Raw genomic sequence first — 18,028 nt, 5'->3', positions numbered from 1 at the left:
AAAAAACATGACCATTTTATTTAATGACAACTTGGTATGCCAGAATTCCTTACAAGATTAAAACACCCTTTTCTGGTGTTTTTTTCCAGCTTTTATCGGCACTAACAAAAGAATCTATTATTACCAGCTCACCCTCAAACTGACTGGCGCCTTCTCTCTTATGAAAAAAATATAACACTGGCGTGCCGCAGCACCTCTGCTTGCTAGTGACTATAACATTGGGTACCATCTTTCTGATAGTATCTATCCTCTGTTGACGATGTTCGTCAAGACCATCTCCAATCCAAGGGGTAACAAAAAATGCCATGTTTTTCAAAAATAAGAAGGATCTAGAATGGATGTGGAGAGGACATTTGCAGTGCTCCAAACTCATTTTGCAATTGTTCGCGAACTTGCTAAACTATGAGACTCAAAGACATTGTGGAAGACGATAACAACTTGTGTAATCATTGACAACATGATTGTGGAGGACGTGGGTGAGGGGGTTCGCCATGGCCTGAAATTTCAAGAGATGGGTGATCATATATCCAGCTGCCACCGCAAGATCAGACAACATTTCATTTCAGCAATTTCTTGAAATGCATCATTAGTTGACAACAGAGGAACTCATATACAACTTTAAAATGATGTGGTTGAGCGTCCGTGGGCGTTTCATAAGGTGGCAAGGCAAACAATAGCCACAAGCAGCTGCTGCGCTTGTAGTTCTTTGATACGTGCGCAGCAAGTTAGCTCGGCGGGCCAAACCCAAAGAAGAGCCGAAGCCTGGAAACGAGAATAAGCACTGTAAAGAAAACCCCATGAATGCATTATGCATAAGCATTGGGAACTGGTGCGTCTGTTACAGTAGCAGTTAGACTCCATGGGCCCCACCGGCGTGCAGAGCTGTACCAAAGCCTGCTGTGTATATAAACTGCACCGGGCAACGTCATGCTTTGGGCGCCACATTTCCATTTCTCTGTTGCCGATTCGCACAGGTTCTTTTCCCCTCGTCCCTCCCTTGCTCCACATTTTCCTTCCTTCCCTCCCTCTCCCCATAGCTATATGCACTGAAAAGAAAAGAAAGAAAATAAAAGAAAGATGGGAGAGTAATATCGTCCAGTCACCCTTGGTTGATTTCCCTTCTTCGATCTACACACCTTCTGTCTTTGTATGCTTCCGATCCATGTATTCCGTAGAGCAAATCCATCATGCATGCGTACATGCTTGTGTGTGTGTGTGTGTGTGTGTGTGTGTGTGTGTGTGTGATGCTTTGTGTGTGTGTGTGTGTGTGTGTGTGTGTGTGTGTGTGTGTGTGTGTGTGTTCCTCTTGTCTAATTTCTTGAAGAACGGCGCCTCATGTTCTTAGATCCGTTCATCTGTGCATCTTGCTGCTATGTTTTAAGTTGGTTTGTTGTGATTTCTACGGTCTAGTCTAACGTGTACCGTATTTTTTCTGTGGACAACAGCACCGATCCGAGCATATGGCGGCGCCCCGTGAGATCACGCACACCGTTCTCGGCATCATAGGTGGATACACGGAGCTTACTTGGATCTTTACCTTACGAATGCTTAAACGAGCACATAGCTTAGTTTTTCTTTTGATGGAACACAGAGCTTAATTTTGGTGTTTGCGTTGTTGCAGGCGTTCTGACTTCCGCCACCGGATACACGGTACCCTGGTACGCAACTCGTCTTACAACCCTTTTTCTAGATCTGGCCCGGCCCTAGGGCAGGCATCTTGGGCTTTTTCGTGAGTGTATGTATGTAAATCTGCTCAGGCCCTTGGGCCGTTAGTATCCATCCTCGCTCGAAGAGAAAAGTTCCCCTAAAAAAAAGGGGGGAAATATCCTCGCTCCTCTCCCTCCCCTCCCAATGCCTCTGCCTTTGCTCGCCTCCTTTCCCGCCGCTCGAGCACCGTCGATCCGCCGCGGGGTCGCCGCCGTTGATCTTCTTCGGCCAGGTTCAGCCGCTCGCCCCTGACATCAACGGAGAAGCCGTCTTGCCGACCCCGTGCCAACCCGGTGATGTTTGTTTGGTTACTGCAATCGATTGTACGTATAATTTGCAGTTCATTATGAGCGACACACTATTTCAAAAATTAATGAACGAATGCATCTTCGCCGCCGGATCCTTGCTCTGCTCCCAAACTCCTGCCACTTTTCCGTTGCAGTCTGCCTCTTCCCCAAGCTTGACATGTCTGCTGTGTGCAACAAGGCGCCAAGGCCCTCGCCACCTGCTCGATGGGTGATCCGGTCCAGGGTGGTGACGATGAAGGTCCCATGTCTGTGGCCATGGCCCTCTGAAGCACACCAGTGGCCGCACCATCCCCGCCGCGGAGATTGGTTCCTAACCTCCAGCTTGTCATGACGACGCCCACCAGTTGTTTGTTGAAATGCTTCGTCGCCGCCGACTACATGTTGATGCCCGTGTCGATGCCAGAGCTGACACTGGGGTTGAAGCCACAAGGGCAAGTGATCAGGCCAGCACCATGGCCTTCATTCATCGACAAGCATACTGATACAGCTTGCAACGACATTGTCGAGCTGCCGGCAAGCGCCGCCACTGCATCAAGCAGGGAGGTGGTTCCCTATTCGACCTTGCCACCGCTCCCCTTCACACTTGTGGCGTCCCTGATGTTCTGACATGGTAGCGGACATGCAGGCCCCATTGGGCTCCATGAAGCATCTTTTTTCTGTGGTTTAGTATCAAGGGTTGTCACTACCTTGGTACCACCTCCGGTCACGGGTATGCATTCAAGTACCGTTATTTATCCTGAAATTTCTGTGCACCTGCTCATTGTCAGGCGGGGGAATGAGACTCGAATGGCACTATGCTCTCTGAAATTAGATGTTCTTCAGATAGCTTCCTGCTTGGGTACTGTTGGGTCTGGTGCTTGTTTGCGGGAGATGTTGCTGGTTGATATCTATCATGAGAAGGTGTGCCAAGAGGAGCTCAGTTGTTGTCCTCAGCCAAACTCACGTACTACAATCCCTCAACCTCCTGGGCAGGCAAGAAATGATATGTGGCAATGCGTTGCTGAGATATGGGAACAGTACATCATGGCTTAGGATTGGCAATCAGTTTAACTCTATGGATTGCACCATGTTTGTTTGATAAAAAATATTGAGGAAGCTCCAATTTGTACAGAAGATTTCAAAATACACCAAAATGGAATTCAAGGTGTGGGTGATTGTTACATGTACAAGGAGAAACAACCATGCATGCTTGGAGCTTTATTTGTGGCAGTTGTTAGTGCGAATTTTCATGGATTGTTGATTATTACCAAGAACACCTTGGGCTGGTACTTACACCTACTAGGACGTGTGAAGAAGTTAGATACTGCAGGTGAGACTTGTTTGACTAGAGAGTTGGATGTGCTGCACATACATGACTGTATGGGGATGGTTGTGGAGTAGCCTTGGCCTTCATGGAAAATCAGTGGTCATTACAATGGTGGTTTCTTCAGAATGCATTCTCCGTAATATTTTTTGCAACTATAGAAAATGTGCTGCACCTAATGGATTGGTGGTCTGTTATTCCATTTGTACAGCCAGCTCATGCCTTTGATCCCAAGCCTATTTTTCAGACAGAATGCGCAGCAGTAGTGTCTTGGTGGCTTACAACTCAAGAGATGTGCTATTTGTGTCAGACTGCAGTGCTCAGTTACAAGATATGGTGCACACAACCTGATGGGAAGATATCTTCTGTTGCTGAAGCTAGTACTTGTGGCTCACTGAATTGGATCAAGCTAGTGGTGGCGGAGCATCAGTTCTTCACACAAAGCGCCACCTGCCAAACAGCAGATGTCACAGGACAATGGACCATTATATGAGGTGTTGTCTCCGGATGTATGCGGCACAAGGCACATATGGGGTTATGTGGCCATCCCCTCTTTGCCAAATGTGTAATTGTCGGTTGTTAGGGTCTTTCCTTGAATGGTCAGTCATGCAAAGAGCTTACATTGTGGGGGGGGGGGGGGGGGATCTTGATGCTCCAGATGAGACTGATGTAGTTCGAAGAATGGGAAGGCTGCTGTTGAAATTGGTATTCAGAGCCTGCGCAATACCATTCATCAGCAATCCATTTCCAGATCGCTTCACCAGGTTGGTTGGAGAGGAGAATCACCCGAGTTCTATGCCACAAGTCAATGTATTCGCGCAGAGTTTGCAAGCTGGGGGAGCGGTTTGATCAAGGATATCCACCTGCTATCCTGGAGGCATTGCGGGACGCGCAAATTTCTTTGCCAGCTGTGTTGAAACAGGTTGGGAAACAATAGTTTTGGCGCCATTTCATCCATCCAGCGGGCGTGCCAAAAGAATGTGCCTCTTCCATCACCAATTTGAATCTTTGTGCAGGCTCGGAACAACTCTTCTATGACCTTATCAATCGGGAGGGGAAGCCCGTGCCATGGTTTGTCAGTGTTGCGCACATTCTTCCAAAGCCTCATTCTCAAAGCTCTGCTTTGCAGCTGCATATCTGGTATTCCAAGGCTTCCCAGCTCAAGAGGTCCACAAACCAAAGTCCATTTGACCAAACATTTACCTCCTGAAACTTCGTCCGAGGCCGCCCATAAGAATGCCCTTTTTATTTTATCAATCATTTTATCAAGCCATTTAGGATGAAGGATGGACATCATTTGGTAGGTGGGCATTGCAGATAGCACATTCTTCATCAACGCCAACCTTCCAGCCATTGTGATCAATTTTGCAATTTTATCGGTAAACCTTTGGAAGTCACTTCTTTTCAATCTTCTGTCAGACAGGGGCATTCCCAGGTAAGCACATGGGGACTGAGAGATGGTGCATCCCAGGACAGTGTGAATGGAATTAAGGTTCAGACCCTCACAAGCAATGGAATGATGCCGCTCTTCTTCTTTTTCTCTCGAATACGCACGAGTGTGCGTACTATATATTAAAAAAGGAACGGGGAAGAGCCCCTCCACGTTGGGTGTTACACAATATTACGATAAAGCCCAACTCCACCACAAAATTACCTATACTACTCTCTCATGCTCTCCCACCTAGCCACAACCCTAAAGAGAGCTTCCACATCTCCCTTCAAAAGTCCCGCTTCCTTCCATGCCCGGCCCTCCTTTCGATGGTTTGTAACGAAACTCATAAGGACGGGGTAGCACCGTCAAAGACGATGGCATTCCGGTGTTTCCATAATTCCCACATAACAAGGAGGATGATCGTTCGCATCTCCTTCATGCTCCTGTTTGCGCCGTTCTTCTCCGCACACCAATCCACCAGGTTTGTTCCGCCTGTCGGCACCCATCCCGGCCTGTTTAAAGCCGTACAGACAATAGTCCACACCTTTCTTGCCATGACGCAATTTAAGAGAATATGCCCAATGGTCTCATGCTGGGCGCAGAAGGGGCAAGCGTCGTGGTGATCAAGGCCATGACGGGCCAGCCGGTCCGCTGTCCAACATCTACTCCGTACTGCAAGCCAAGTGAAGAACCGACAACGGAGCGGAGCCCTGGATGACCACGTGAAGATGGCAGCCGGAGACACTTCCCGGCCCCAAAATCTAGCTTGGTAGGCGGATCTACAAGAGTATCTTCCATCCGGCTCCCAGACTCAACTAATCTTGTTTGTGGCATCCGGAATCAGATTGACGTGAGTAACCTGCGCCCATAGCTGAAAGTATTCCTGCAGCGCATCCGGAGAAAGCTCCGGGCCGACATCCCGAGCCCAGTCTGTGGTTGACAGGGCCTGGTGGACCGTCCTAGAGCACCTAGCCGCTCGACTCACTGATGCGTAGACGTGCGGTGCAATCTCCTGCAGCCGGAACCCACCAAGCCACCGGTCCTCCCAGGATAGGGTGCGCATTCCGTTGCCAACGGTGGAGCACATAGCCGCTGCGCAGAGTGCCCTCGCTTGCTCCGGGACTTGGATTTGAAATTCTGCCCATGGCCTGGAGGCATCCGTTTGCTGCAGCCATGGCCATCGCGCTTGCATAGCAATGTTTAGCCAATTTTGGTTCGGAATACCCAATCCACCTGCCCACTTTGGCGTGCATAGTGCGTCCTAAGCGACCATGTAGTGGCCTCCACTAGCTTTGTTCTTAGCGCACCACAAGAAGCCCCTGCAGATTTTGGTCATGGCCGAGATCACTTTCTGCGGGATGTCAAGGGCCATCATCGCGTGCATCGGAATAGCGCAGAGGACGGATTTGACAAGCAGTAGACGACCACTTTTAGGCATGTTTGCTACTCTCCACTTTGGTAGACTCGCAAGGCAGTCTACGATGCCCATAAGTTGGGCTGCCGTTTGCTTCCGAATTGTGAGGGGTAGGCCAAGGTACTTGCACAGATATGATCTGATCGGACATCCTAGCGTGGCTTCCACCCTCAGCATGGTTTGCTCATCGCACCAAATTGGCAGTGCTTCACTCTTGGAGAGATTGACCCTTAGCCCTGATGCGTGACCGAAGAGATCCAAGATTATAAGGAGGATGCTTGGAGATCTAGCTTGTTAGGCTTGATAAACAACATGATGTCATCCGCAAACATAGAGATGCGCCGCCTGAGGCCGGTCCCCGCAAGCGGCGCCAAAATACCCCTAGATGAAGCCAATTCCACCATTCCGTGCAGGGGCTCCATGACTAGTATGAATAGCATCGGAGATAGTGAGCCTTCCTGGCGTAGTCCACAACAGTTGTAGATGGGCCGTCCCGGCAATCCATTCACCAAAATCCTCGTGGAGGAGCTCCCCAATAATCCGCAAACCCAATCGATCCATCTTGTGCCAAACCCCATCGCGCGTAGGGTTTCCACTAGGAAGGCCCAGTTTACTGTGTGTCAAAAGCTTTTGTGATGTCGAGCTTGAGCATAACAGTGGCCTCGCACAAAGCGTGTAGTCGGCGAGCCGTGCATTGTACCAACATAAAATTGTCGTGTATCGATCGCCCTTTGTTGAAGGCGCTATGATGATGTCCTACCAGGTTCGGCAACTCAACGGCCACTCTAGTTGCCAAGACTTTGTCGAAGATCTTGATCGCGCCATGCATGAGGCTCACCGGCCGAAAATCTTTGAGTTGAACTGCACCATCAACCTTCGGGAGCAGGGAGATGATGGCCTTGTTGATCGATGGCAGTCCGCGCATGTCGCCCCTGTGGAAAAGCATGATATCGTTCTTGATGATATCGTTCTTGATGATATGCCAACATACAACATAGAATCCCCCAGTGAAGCCGTCCGGGCCCGGCGCCTTGTCCAGCGACATGGCTTTGACCACTTTCCTTACTTCATCCTCCAAGAAAGGCATTTGAGGTGCGACATATCTCTTCGTGGCAGAAAGCTCATTCTGGCCCATAGCTATTCTTGACCTGTGTGTCAAGGAGGTGATCATATTCCTCCTCTGCCGGTGCCGTGCGTGGCTGTGGAAGAAGCCAGTGTTCGCATCTCCCTCACGGAGGAAGAGCAGGCGAGATCTTTGACGCGCAAATGTTCTCTCTAGTGAGCATAGGCCAAGCAACTTCTTCTTCAGCAGCTTCCGTAGCGCATGTTCAGGCTGGGAGAGAGGCCTACTATCCATTGCCTTGTCCAACCGAAGGATCACTTCCATTGCAATGGCTATTTGTAGCTTGATATTGCCAATTCTCCTGTCACTCCACTTATTTAGTGGTTTGGCCGTGGCTCGAAGCTTCGAGTCCAGAATCACGTATCGGTTTCCAGCTGCGGGTACGGGCTCCCACGCCTTGCTGACCACATCCAGAAATCCATCCACTTTAGTCCAGAATGCCTCGAACTTGAACCGTCTACCCATGAGCAAATCCGCGTTGAGGTCAAGGAGCATTGGACAGTGATCCGAGACTGCTGAACCCAAAGCCATGAGATAGCTAGTTGGGTGTAAATCCTCCCAGGAACTTGTGCAGAATGCATGATCGATCTTCTCCAGGGTAGCCGCCGCTCTCTCATTTGACCAAGTGTATCTACGACCATTATGGTACAATTCCTTCAGCTTCAAGAGGTTCAGTTTGGCTCGGAACCGAGCCATCATCATCCTGTTGATTCTGTCGTTTCTTTTGTCCTCCGGGTTCACTAGCAAGTTCAAGTCACCAGCTATCAACCAAGGGCCCGCCTGCTGCTCTCGGACGTCAACCAGCTCCTGCATAAAGTCAATCTTCTGACTATTTGCCTGCGGTCCATATACCCCTGCGATCCACCATTCCGCTCCACTGAGGGGCTTAACAAGGGCCGTGAGGGTGTTGTTCATGTAGTGAGGGTGGGAGAGTGCCACGGCCGAGGCATCCCATGCAAGAAGGATCCCGCCTCTCGTGCCAACCGCTGGCAAGTAAAAGAAATGCTCAAATTTATTACCAAGACAATGGTTGACGATGTCCACCGTTACAGTCTCCGGCTTAGTTTCCTGTAAACACACCACACGTGGATTGGCCGCCATGACCACTTGGGCGATGGCCGATCTATGGGCTGGGCTGTTCAGGCCCCGGACATTCCACACTAGTGTTTTTAGGGGAAGAGCACTCATTTTTGCAGCCTACCGGTGCGTCCACAGCAAGGCACTAGTGCCCGCTCACCACAACATCTTCGTGCTCGAACAGAGGCAGAACCGAAGGTTCCCAACCGAACAACGCTAGGATAGCCCTGATGTGGTTGTCCGTCAGTGGCTGGTTGAACAGCTGGATGTACGCCTGGAGGGCCTCGTCAGAGATGACATCCCCTTCATTAGCTATGCATAGCTTGCGGATCAGAACTCCTTGTTGCTTCGTGGCCTGCGAGCCTCGTCCCACGCCCCTCGCCAGTCGCACACTTCTGCGGGGGTTAGATGTTGGCTCCCTCCTCTTGCGTGGTCGCCTTGTCGCCACCGGTGGTTCTCTGCTTGGCAGCCTTGACAGAATCGGAGAAAGGGCCGTGGAGAGCTCTCTATGTAGTACGTCCAGCGGGCTACAGGAGTTGCATGGCGTGCCTGGCTGGGGTGCAGTGCATGTGGGGCAGGTGTCACCCTCGTCATGGCCCGAGAGACTAATCATAATCATGCCCCCTGCACATGGCCCATCGGAGACAGCAGCTCACCAGACCTGATGCCGGCCCCACTCGCCTCCAGATCCACATGGTCCATCTCCCTATCCGCGCCCACCAATGGCATGATTTGGTCCTGGCTGGGTGGCAGGAGGTGTAAGCTGCCAACTGGAGCCGGGTAAGGCTGTCATCCGCCCCATCAGGCAGTGTCAGAACGACGGAGCCCACCCGCATCAAATTCAAGCCATCACCTGTACCTTCGCCGCCCGGCTGATTCCTCACCAATCGGTGGCCATCCATGCCCCAACGTTGTAGCGTTACCGACCCTGGGGATCCACCAACCGAATCCACCGCGGTCCACGCAACGCGACTACTTGCTAGCCCACCACAGGACACAAAACTCTCCCGCGCGCCCAATGCTTGCTCTGCACAAGACTCGAGGGAGGGACCGGTCAGGCAGCTCCACTTTGCCCAACAGCCGTATCGCCCACGTCAGCCAGAGAGATGACGGCAGCAAAGCAGCTGGAAGGAGGGCCCATCTCTAGGGGCGCAGGTGGCTGATCGTCCATCGGCTTCGACTACAACAGGCCTTCCGCCGGCGGCGCTGACCCGGCGAAGGAGGCGACGGAGCCACCGTGGCTCACCCGCCGAGCAGCGTGCTGACGAACCCCGCCACGATCAAGGCTTCCACTGTGCGGGTCGTCCTCAGACGGCGGAGAGGGGGGTGGGGGCGCCATCAGCGGCGGGGTCAATCCTCACCGGCGGCGCGAGCACCGCGATCGATATTGGGTACCACAGAGCCGTTGGCGCATCCGAAGCGCGTCCACCATGACCCAACCGTGGCTCCTCAATGTACAGCCAGCGGTTGGCCGGAATCCTCGCCGGGTCCAGCGTACGCAGCCATACGTGGAACCCAGACATGTCGTAACGACTCGCCGTGCGCTCCTGACCTGCCCCACAAAACCGAGGCCTCGCAGGGCCTCCTCCGCCGCCGCCAAATCCATCGCAAGCCGCGTACCAGTGACGGTGACCACCACTGCGCGCGCCAGGTCGCTCTCCATCCGTCGAAGCTCATCCGAAGACTCCAGGAAGCAGCAGTCGTCTGCATCCACAAGCACCTCCGGGGCGAGGCGGCACGGCGCCACAGCCGGCCGTGCAAACGGGACGGAGAAGTCTGGGCCCCCCACACTGGCCACAGACTCAGAGCGCGCTGTCGGGCTCCACGGGCTTAGCACCCTAACCGCGTCGGGGGGAGGGGGCTGCACGGCGGGGGCGGGAGCGACGAACCGGAGCGCGAGGCAGAAACGGGGAACCGGGGAGGGGCCGACGGCATGAGGGGCGGGAAGTCCTCAACTTGGGCCCGAGGCGGGAGGGCGCCACCCCGGCGCAGGGCAGGAGGTGGGCGAGCGTGGCCCTCCAGCGGCGAGTCGCTCCGCCACCTAGTGCATCCACGGGCGATGTGCCCTCGCCACCACAACGAACGCACAATGTCTCATTCTGGCAGTCCCGTGAGATGTGCCTGTCATCCCCGCAATTGTAGCAGCAGCCATGGAGGCAGGCTGGGATGCAGGTCTCGGCGGGCGCGGGGTGGGGAGGGACGGAGAGGTCCGGCGGCGCGCGCCAGTATGGGGAGGGCGAGCCGCAGGGCTCCGCGGGTGGCGAGAGGCCCTTGTCTGCCAAGCCGACGGGCAAGGTGGTGAGGGGCACCCACCAGGACCGGGCTGGACGATGGGTCCGAAGGCTGTGCCAAGCACATAAGGCACCAGAACCATGGAACGAAGAGGTGGCCGGGGAGGAGGCGGCGGCGACCCCGCGAGGAGGACGAGGAGGACCCCGAGAGAAAAACCTGTGATGCTATGAGGGACGGCGGGAGGGTGGACGCCGGCACCAGAGTGGTGGCCGCCGGGGCCGGGGCGGCCGACCGGCGCTCAGGGGCGTTGGTCTCGCTAAAAAAGTATTCACGGATGATGATGATAAAGAAAGGGGTTTGGAGAATTAATTGCCTTTTAGAGCTGATGCTGCTCTTCTGAAAGTTGGTGCGAAATCCAGTTGCATTTCCGAACAGCGATAGGATCTCAGCTACTGCGGTCGCCTCATTTCCCAACGGGCATATGAAAACGATAACATCGTCAGCATAGAGAGATGTCCTATATCGAATGGGTATGCTTCCCAGGGGAGATAAAATGCCAGCCTTGCTCGCCTTGTCAAGCATCCTGCAAGGCAATCAATGACCAACACAAATAACAAGGGGAAGAGGGGGTCCCCCTGCCTCAGCCCTCTGCGATGATCAATTTTCTCTGCCAATTCTAATTAACCAATGCCCTTGTTGAGGCCGTGGAAAGGAACATAAATATCCAGCACCTCCACTTCTCGCCAAAGCCTCAAAAAAAATAAAAAATCCCACGCAACAGTGTCAAATGCTTTTGAGATGTCCAGCTTGATCAACAAAGAAGGTGTCTTATGCTGCCTCAGGGATATTGTCATTGCCTGCACGTACATGAAGTTGTCATGGATTGACCTCTGATAAAAGCATTTTGGCATGGGGCAATAAGAGTGTGCATCTTTGGTTGCAGTCTTGTGGGCTCATGTCTAGAATCTTTGCGACAAGCTTTGCAGAAAAATGGATCATGCTTATCAGCCTGAACTCGTTTGGTTGCGCTACCCGTGAGTGTTTTGGCAGGAGAACTAGGGTAGCAGTGTTCAGAAGATGCAACGAATGGGAATTGAGCGTCTGGAGCTTTTGCATTGTCAACATAACCTCGTTCTTGACAGTAGTCCAACAGTGCCTAAAGAACAGTCCCGTAAAACCATCCGGACCCGATGTTTTCTCTGGGTGGATATCAAAGACTGCCTTCTTCACCTCCTCTTCTGTGAAGTCCCTTTCTAGATCAGAGTGATCGCAGAATTCCATTCCAAGCTGGGCAAGATTGAGTCCAGCGGTTGGAGGTTGGTAAGCACAGAGAATGCTATTAAAATGGTCCCAAAAATATCCTCCTTCTGCTGCTGGTCCACCACCGTGACATCCCCAACCTGCAGGGACTGAATCATATTCTTTCCAGATCGCGTTGTTGCCTTCATACGGAGAATTTTTGTGTTTCTATCTCCCTCCTTTAGCCGAAGGAAACGCGACTTCTGCCTCCATATTGCTCTGTCAAGATCCGCCAAACCTAGACATTGCATCTTATTGCTCTTGCTATTGAATGGATTAGGTTCTGACCTGCACTTGCATTTGACCTTGGTCACATAGAAGCCAGTGGGCCAAGTCATGACATGGGCTTGGAGCAGCCGTTGAGCATTATAAAAGAAGCAGTAGCAAAGGAGAATGGGAGCGCAGATTGAAACGTCTTGAAGCCTCTCATCCTCTTGCTTCTGTTTCTCACCTTCCCCTACCTGTATCTCACCCTTGTTGCTGATTCTCACCTCAAATCCCTTCTCTTGTATCCGAAATCGGCACTGATCTGATTGCTCATCCCATGTATGTGTTTGGGTTGTGACATCCTGCTAACGGATTTACCAAGGAAAGGGATTCTGGCTGAAAGAGATGCGGGTGTGGGAGATCGTCTCTCTAGTCGCATCTTCTCTGTCTCTCTCTCTCTGTATGTGATTTTTTGACAGTACTGTGCAATTTTCACTCCAATGTACTTGAGCTTTTCAAAGTTGAACTGTTTTTCACTTTTTCTGAAAGATCTTAATCCTTAACTGCTATCTACATTGTTCCGTTGCCCTAGTTAGTTGTTGTGAATATGCCAGGGCTTATGTTGTTGAATTTGAGTGATTTTGTCTTCAGTGCAATACAAGCATACACACAGATTTAATTTGACGTGTGTTCACGACGATGGCGGACTTGAAGAGAAATGAGCACGTTGGAGAGCGCTCTGTGTTTCCTTACCTGACCGCTCTAGTCAACTGCGCCCTTTGGCTTTGCTACGGCATCTCACCAATGGGTAGCAGTCTCATAATTGTGATCAATGTGTTCGGGGCTGCATGGGAGATCTATTACATTTACACATTCCTGTACTTCTGTGAGGAAGATCAACGTCCGTGGGGATTCATTTATGTGTGGTTCGGAATCCTTATTGTTTTTCTAGCAGATATGGCAAAATACAAGTTATTCTTCAGCTGGGCCTGCGCCCTGTGTGGCAGTTTGGTATCGGTTTCCCCTCTGTTCAACTTGGTACGTACACCAATACCATCTTGAATTCCCCTCTTTTGTCACAAATTACTTCCTCTGCATGTGAATGTTGTCACATTGCTCTACATGCTAATGTTTTGCTCTAGGGGACTGTGCGTCGGCAGAAGAGCATGGACTCGATGCCACCATTGCTTCAAGTGGTGTTGTCTTTGGCGAACACAACGCTCTGGGCTGGATACGCCTACATGGCTGAAAAATGCGACAATTTCATCTTTGTAAGTATGAAGTAGTGTGTTTCCTGTTCCAAACCATGACCAACTGTCTAACTGTAGTTCTCCACATCTCATCGGCCTCAATGCAGTACCCAAGCTTGGTAGGATTCTCCTGCGCTGTTATCCAGTTGGTTCTTCACATCGCCTTGAGGCAGCACGGTGACTCTGAGTTGGACGAGGCGCTTGTGTAGGTGGCGCGGCATCCGGGATGACACATGAATGTGAAGAACTGCAGCAGGATATTTAACTCATCATCTATCCTTTTGTTATATATCTATATGGCATTGTTGGCATGTTATGAAGTGTCTGCATGAAGAACATAGACATGCAAATTGGAGCAGCTCGTGCGATATCTAAACAGGATGTCACTTATTTTTGCCTTCTGATGATTACACCGTGAATTTGAGTCAGTCTGGTTAAACTGACGGGAGTTGTAGTTAGCTGTAGAAGTAGCTGAGTGCCCCTCCTCTTTCTGGCCTTGTGCCTACATTTATTGTTCTCCAACTCCGGTAAAAGAGTTTCTTTTGGCCTTGTGCTCTAGCTGTCAACCGTGTTAAATCAGCGAATTTGTAACAGTGCTTATTATATTATACGTCATGTGGAAAATTTGATGAATTCTGAAAAGCAGCGACAAAATCCATCTACAGAAGCATAGGAACTCCACAAAACTATGATACAGTGTGCAACTATAGATGTAACTCGCACTGGAGCAATATTCAACATATTGTACGACCTGGTGCCTGCTTATCAAGAATAGAATCTGGTGCCCAATTAGAAACAGAAGAGCATCTACAACCATAGGTAGCTAATCCGAGACATAATATCTGCAGACGCGCCCGCGGACAACGGGCATCAAATCTTGTCATTTGCAACCACAGCTCCTATTTTCAAGACATTTGTGTCGATCATTTTGGCCAAACATAGTTTTGTGCACACGAATACAAATTGTTTGCACTTAATAATACAAATTTTAAACATAGTTCAAACATAGATATTGATCTCGCGGTTGTCGGTGCATCTCCAGAAGCTCTCTGCCTCTTGTTCCGGGAGGCGGACCAGAACACCGGACTTTTCGAAATCATGTGTGTGCGTTGACTCTTCACCCTCATCCTTGTCAATCATGAGGGAGAGACCTCCATGTGGGGTCTAATTCGTTTGAAAAATTAAATTTGAGAATTCCGTCAGGTTGTGTTTTTTATAAAGTTATGTCGAACCAAGGAGGAGGAGGAGTACTAGTATAATCTTGTAATTTTCTAGAATGTACTCCGTACATATACTTCTCATATTCAGTATCCATCCGGGTCTTAATAAAACAATTTCCAGCATCTAATCATGTCAGCTTAAGGTTTGGGCTCAGCCTCCGAGGGAACGAGAGCACCGTTCTGTGGCGCGTCACCCGGAGTCGCTTGGCGGAACACGGCGCTCCGCGCGAGGAGGAACCCGATCGCGTGTCCGGCGACGGCAGCGAGGAGGACGCCGACGTTGAACGACATGACAGCCAGCATCACCAGGTAGGCCAGCGCCATCTTCACCGCGTGGAGCCCCGTGAGCGCCAGCACCACGGCCGGCCGGCGGCTGGAGACCCCCCTCGACGCCGCGGAGAGGGCCTCCACGAGCGCGGCGAGCGTGAGGACGATGAAGAGGCAGAGGACGTACATACCTGCGCCGGCACGGTCTCCGGGCCAGTCGCGGAAGAGTACCTGCGCTCGGTGCCCCCAGAAGAAGGCCGCGTGCATCACTGGCATCGTCCCCATCCCAGCCATGTCGGCTGCCGGCGGCGGACCCATCGGTCCCATCGGCCCCATCGGCCCCATCGGCCCCATCGGAGGCATGCCTGCGGGCGGCGGTGGCGGCATCGGCATGGCCATTTTCCGGTGAGTTGAGCAGAAATGTCGGGTCGACGAGTTGGTGGGCAGATAATTAAAAAGAACTCGCCCAGTGACTCTTGTCTATTGGAAAGCGAGGAATTCTACCAGAGAATGGAAAGACATAATAAAGGCATACATATCTATCTAACAAGAAAGAAAATAGGAACAAGAACAAGGAAGAGATGATAGCGATAGGGGCATTAGATACCGTGAGCTTTGGGATAGCAGATAGAGGATGTCTTCCTGGTTGCTGCCGGTGTAGCTGTCTCTTCCAAACAAGGCTGCTGCTCCGATTCTTCCTATAACCAGCCTTTATATTGACCTACGGACTGTGAGTCTTATCTTTTCGCAAAAAACAAAAGGACTACGAGTATTATCGAACTGGTGCCATGTATTTCAATAGTTCCAACTTTCCATAAAAAAAAGAGTTCCAACTAAAAAACAATTATTAGGATGGATTTCCAAGTTTGAGCGCTAGATTTCAATTGGCACTAAAAGCTACTTTTCAGACATGGTATTACTACTAAAAGGGTTGCGCGCGTTTTGCCGCGCCGTTGGCGTTGTTGGATTTCTTAAAAAAACACTATATTTCAAAATATAAGGTGTATTACTTTTCTAAAAAGACAAACCTTCTAAGTTTGATCAAATTTATAGATAAATTTATCAAAATCCATAATATCGAATCAATATTTTTAAATTCATCATGAAATGAATTTTCATAGTCATTTTGTTTAACATTATGGATGTCGATAGTTTTGCTCTAAACTTGACCAAAGTTAAAGAAATTTGACTTTCTGAAAAACTAATACCCCTTATATTTTGGAATTGGTTGAATATTTAGTTTGGTGGGCGGGGAAGTAATAGAACATGTTTCTTTTATAATGCATTGATTTGGTGCACCTTTCGTGGTGTGATTCTATGTTATCCGCTAACCAACCTATATTTATGTGAAGAAATTTTTGGACCGGTAGTTGCATATACCATATTGGTGCTACAATCACATGGCGACGCTTCTTTTTTCTAGGTGCTGGGAGGGTGCGCGGGATTGATATGTTTTTATAGGCTGGTTGTCGCTCGTTGATTTGAAAAATCGTTGGCCCGGTCAAAATCGTAAACCAAATGCAAAATTAAATATCTCAATTGAATGAAAGAGTTTCAAAATTAGAGAACATAATGAATTAAAAAAATTGAATGGGAGAGCTCGAGAAATTGTTGACCCGGTCAAAATCGGATGTCATGATTTTAAATTGAATACATCAATTAAATGTGAGCGTTAAAAATCAGGAAGCATAGTGTATATTATAAAATAATTGAATGAGAGAGCTTGAAGAAATTGTTGAGCCGGTCAAAATCGGATGACCCAATTATAATTGGAGACCTCAATTGAATGTGGACTCTTTAAAACTAGGGAGATTAGAATTATAGAAAATTAATTGTGAGCCTTAAAAATTAGGAAGCATAGTGTATAGTATAAAATATTTGAATGAGAGAGCTTGAAGAAATTGTTGATCCGGTCAAAGTCGGATGACCCAATTATAATTGGAGATATCAATTGAATGTGGGCTCTTTAAAACTAGAGAGCTTAGTGTTATAGAGGATTATCGTAGAAATTTTTAGACATGGTATTTTATCACTAGTTGTATTTTGAACCATGTGTATTCAAATATTATACTTTAGACTATGGAAATGATAACATTCTCTTAGCAATTGTGTTGGTTGTCGTTTGATATCCTGGCACGAATCACAACGCAAGGCTGCTGTTACGTCGGTTCTCAGAATCGATCGCTATAACCAGCTTCTTGTCGAACATCCCCTCCTTTATTCTCCCCACACAAAAATTATGACAAAGGCGCGTGAGTGGTGGCTCAATCCGGTGACCTCCTGAATGAAGGAGGGGCGGGCTAAGATGTTTTGAATCCGATTTTCATTTTGAAATTTTCGGTTGAATTATTTTTCAAAAGTTTTCCATGTTTTGAAAGATCCAGAATTCCTAATTTTTGTCATGTGCCCACGACACAATCCAAAAAGCCGCCATGTTTTTTGGAGAACAATTTTCAAAACTTTTCATATGCATTTTTTAATTTTTTGGCATGTGCCCATTAAAAAATCTCAAAGTTTTCATGTTTTTAGAGGAGAAATTTACAACATTTTCTTTGTGCATTTTTATTATAGGTAGCATGGCAATTCATGATTTAGATGTTGGGCATTTTTTAAATTAGTCCATGATAATTTTAATTATTTAGACCATGGGCAATTTTTGTAGATTGCGTGGCAATTTCATTCTATTTAGACCGTGCCAATTTTTTCAGTTAGACCATGGCAATTTTTCTCATTTACACCTTGTCAATTTAATTAATTATGCAATCGTAATTTGTTATTTACATCATGATAATTTTATTAATTAGACCTTGGAAAATTTATTAATTAGACAATGGCAATTATTTCAGTTAGACCATGGCAATTTTTCTCATTTACACCATGTTAATTTAATTAATTATACAATGGTAATTTATTATTTACATCATGATAATTTTATTAATTAGACCTCGGAAAATTTATTAATTAGACAATGGCAATTATTTAGAACTTTACACCATGATAATTTTGCTAATTAGACTCTTCACAATTTTCCGTGCCTTATACAATTTTTCATCATCTTTGGACCATGATAATATTATTGGACTTATCTAGATAAAACATTTTTCCTATTGAAGTTGCCATCGAATCAATTATGTTTTTTTGCACGTTAGAGCATGGCAATTTTAGTTTTTGTAGATACCATGCCATATT

The 18,028-nt window shown here is 48.8% G+C and overlaps 2 protein-coding genes across 3 annotated transcripts; one reads left to right on the top strand and one right to left on the bottom strand.

Annotated features, from left to right (window-relative positions):
• Positions 1 to 1,311: 1,311 nt before the first annotated feature.
• LOC125536565 (bidirectional sugar transporter SWEET7b-like) lies at positions 1,312 to 13,910 on the top strand. The gene is made up of 4 exons (XM_048699800.1): positions 1,312 to 2,030; positions 12,754 to 13,140; positions 13,245 to 13,373; positions 13,460 to 13,910. Exons 2-4 carry the CDS (start codon positions 12,802 to 12,804, stop codon positions 13,559 to 13,561), a joined length of 570 nt encoding a protein of 189 aa, XP_048555757.1. The 5' UTR covers positions 1,312 to 2,030; positions 12,754 to 12,801; the 3' UTR covers positions 13,562 to 13,910.
• Positions 13,911 to 14,603: 693 nt separating this feature from the next.
• Positions 14,604 to 15,537, bottom strand: LOC125536566 (copper transporter 4-like). Of its 2 annotated transcripts, none has more exons than XM_048699801.1 (2): positions 15,447 to 15,537; positions 14,604 to 15,339 (listed from the first exon to the last, which is right to left on the bottom strand). In XM_048699801.1, the coding sequence occupies exon 2, from the start codon at positions 15,236 to 15,238 to the stop codon at positions 14,711 to 14,713; it is 528 nt and encodes a 175-aa protein (XP_048555758.1). In that variant the 5' UTR covers positions 15,239 to 15,339; positions 15,447 to 15,537; the 3' UTR covers positions 14,604 to 14,710. The 2 variants fall into 2 exon arrangements, with proteins under 2 accessions (XP_048555758.1, XP_048555759.1); XM_048699802.1 differs by having other exon boundaries at positions 14,604 to 15,204; positions 15,447 to 15,525.
• Positions 15,538 to 18,028: the final 2,491 nt, after the last annotated feature.

This window comes from Triticum urartu, chromosome 2 (genome assembly GCF_003073215.2).
Source record: "Triticum urartu cultivar G1812 chromosome 2, Tu2.1, whole genome shotgun sequence".
Taxonomy (NCBI): domain Eukaryota; kingdom Viridiplantae; phylum Streptophyta; class Magnoliopsida; order Poales; family Poaceae; genus Triticum; species Triticum urartu.
The sequence above is the reverse complement of the archived record's forward strand: the minus strand, read 5'-3'. Positions and strand labels throughout refer to the sequence as shown.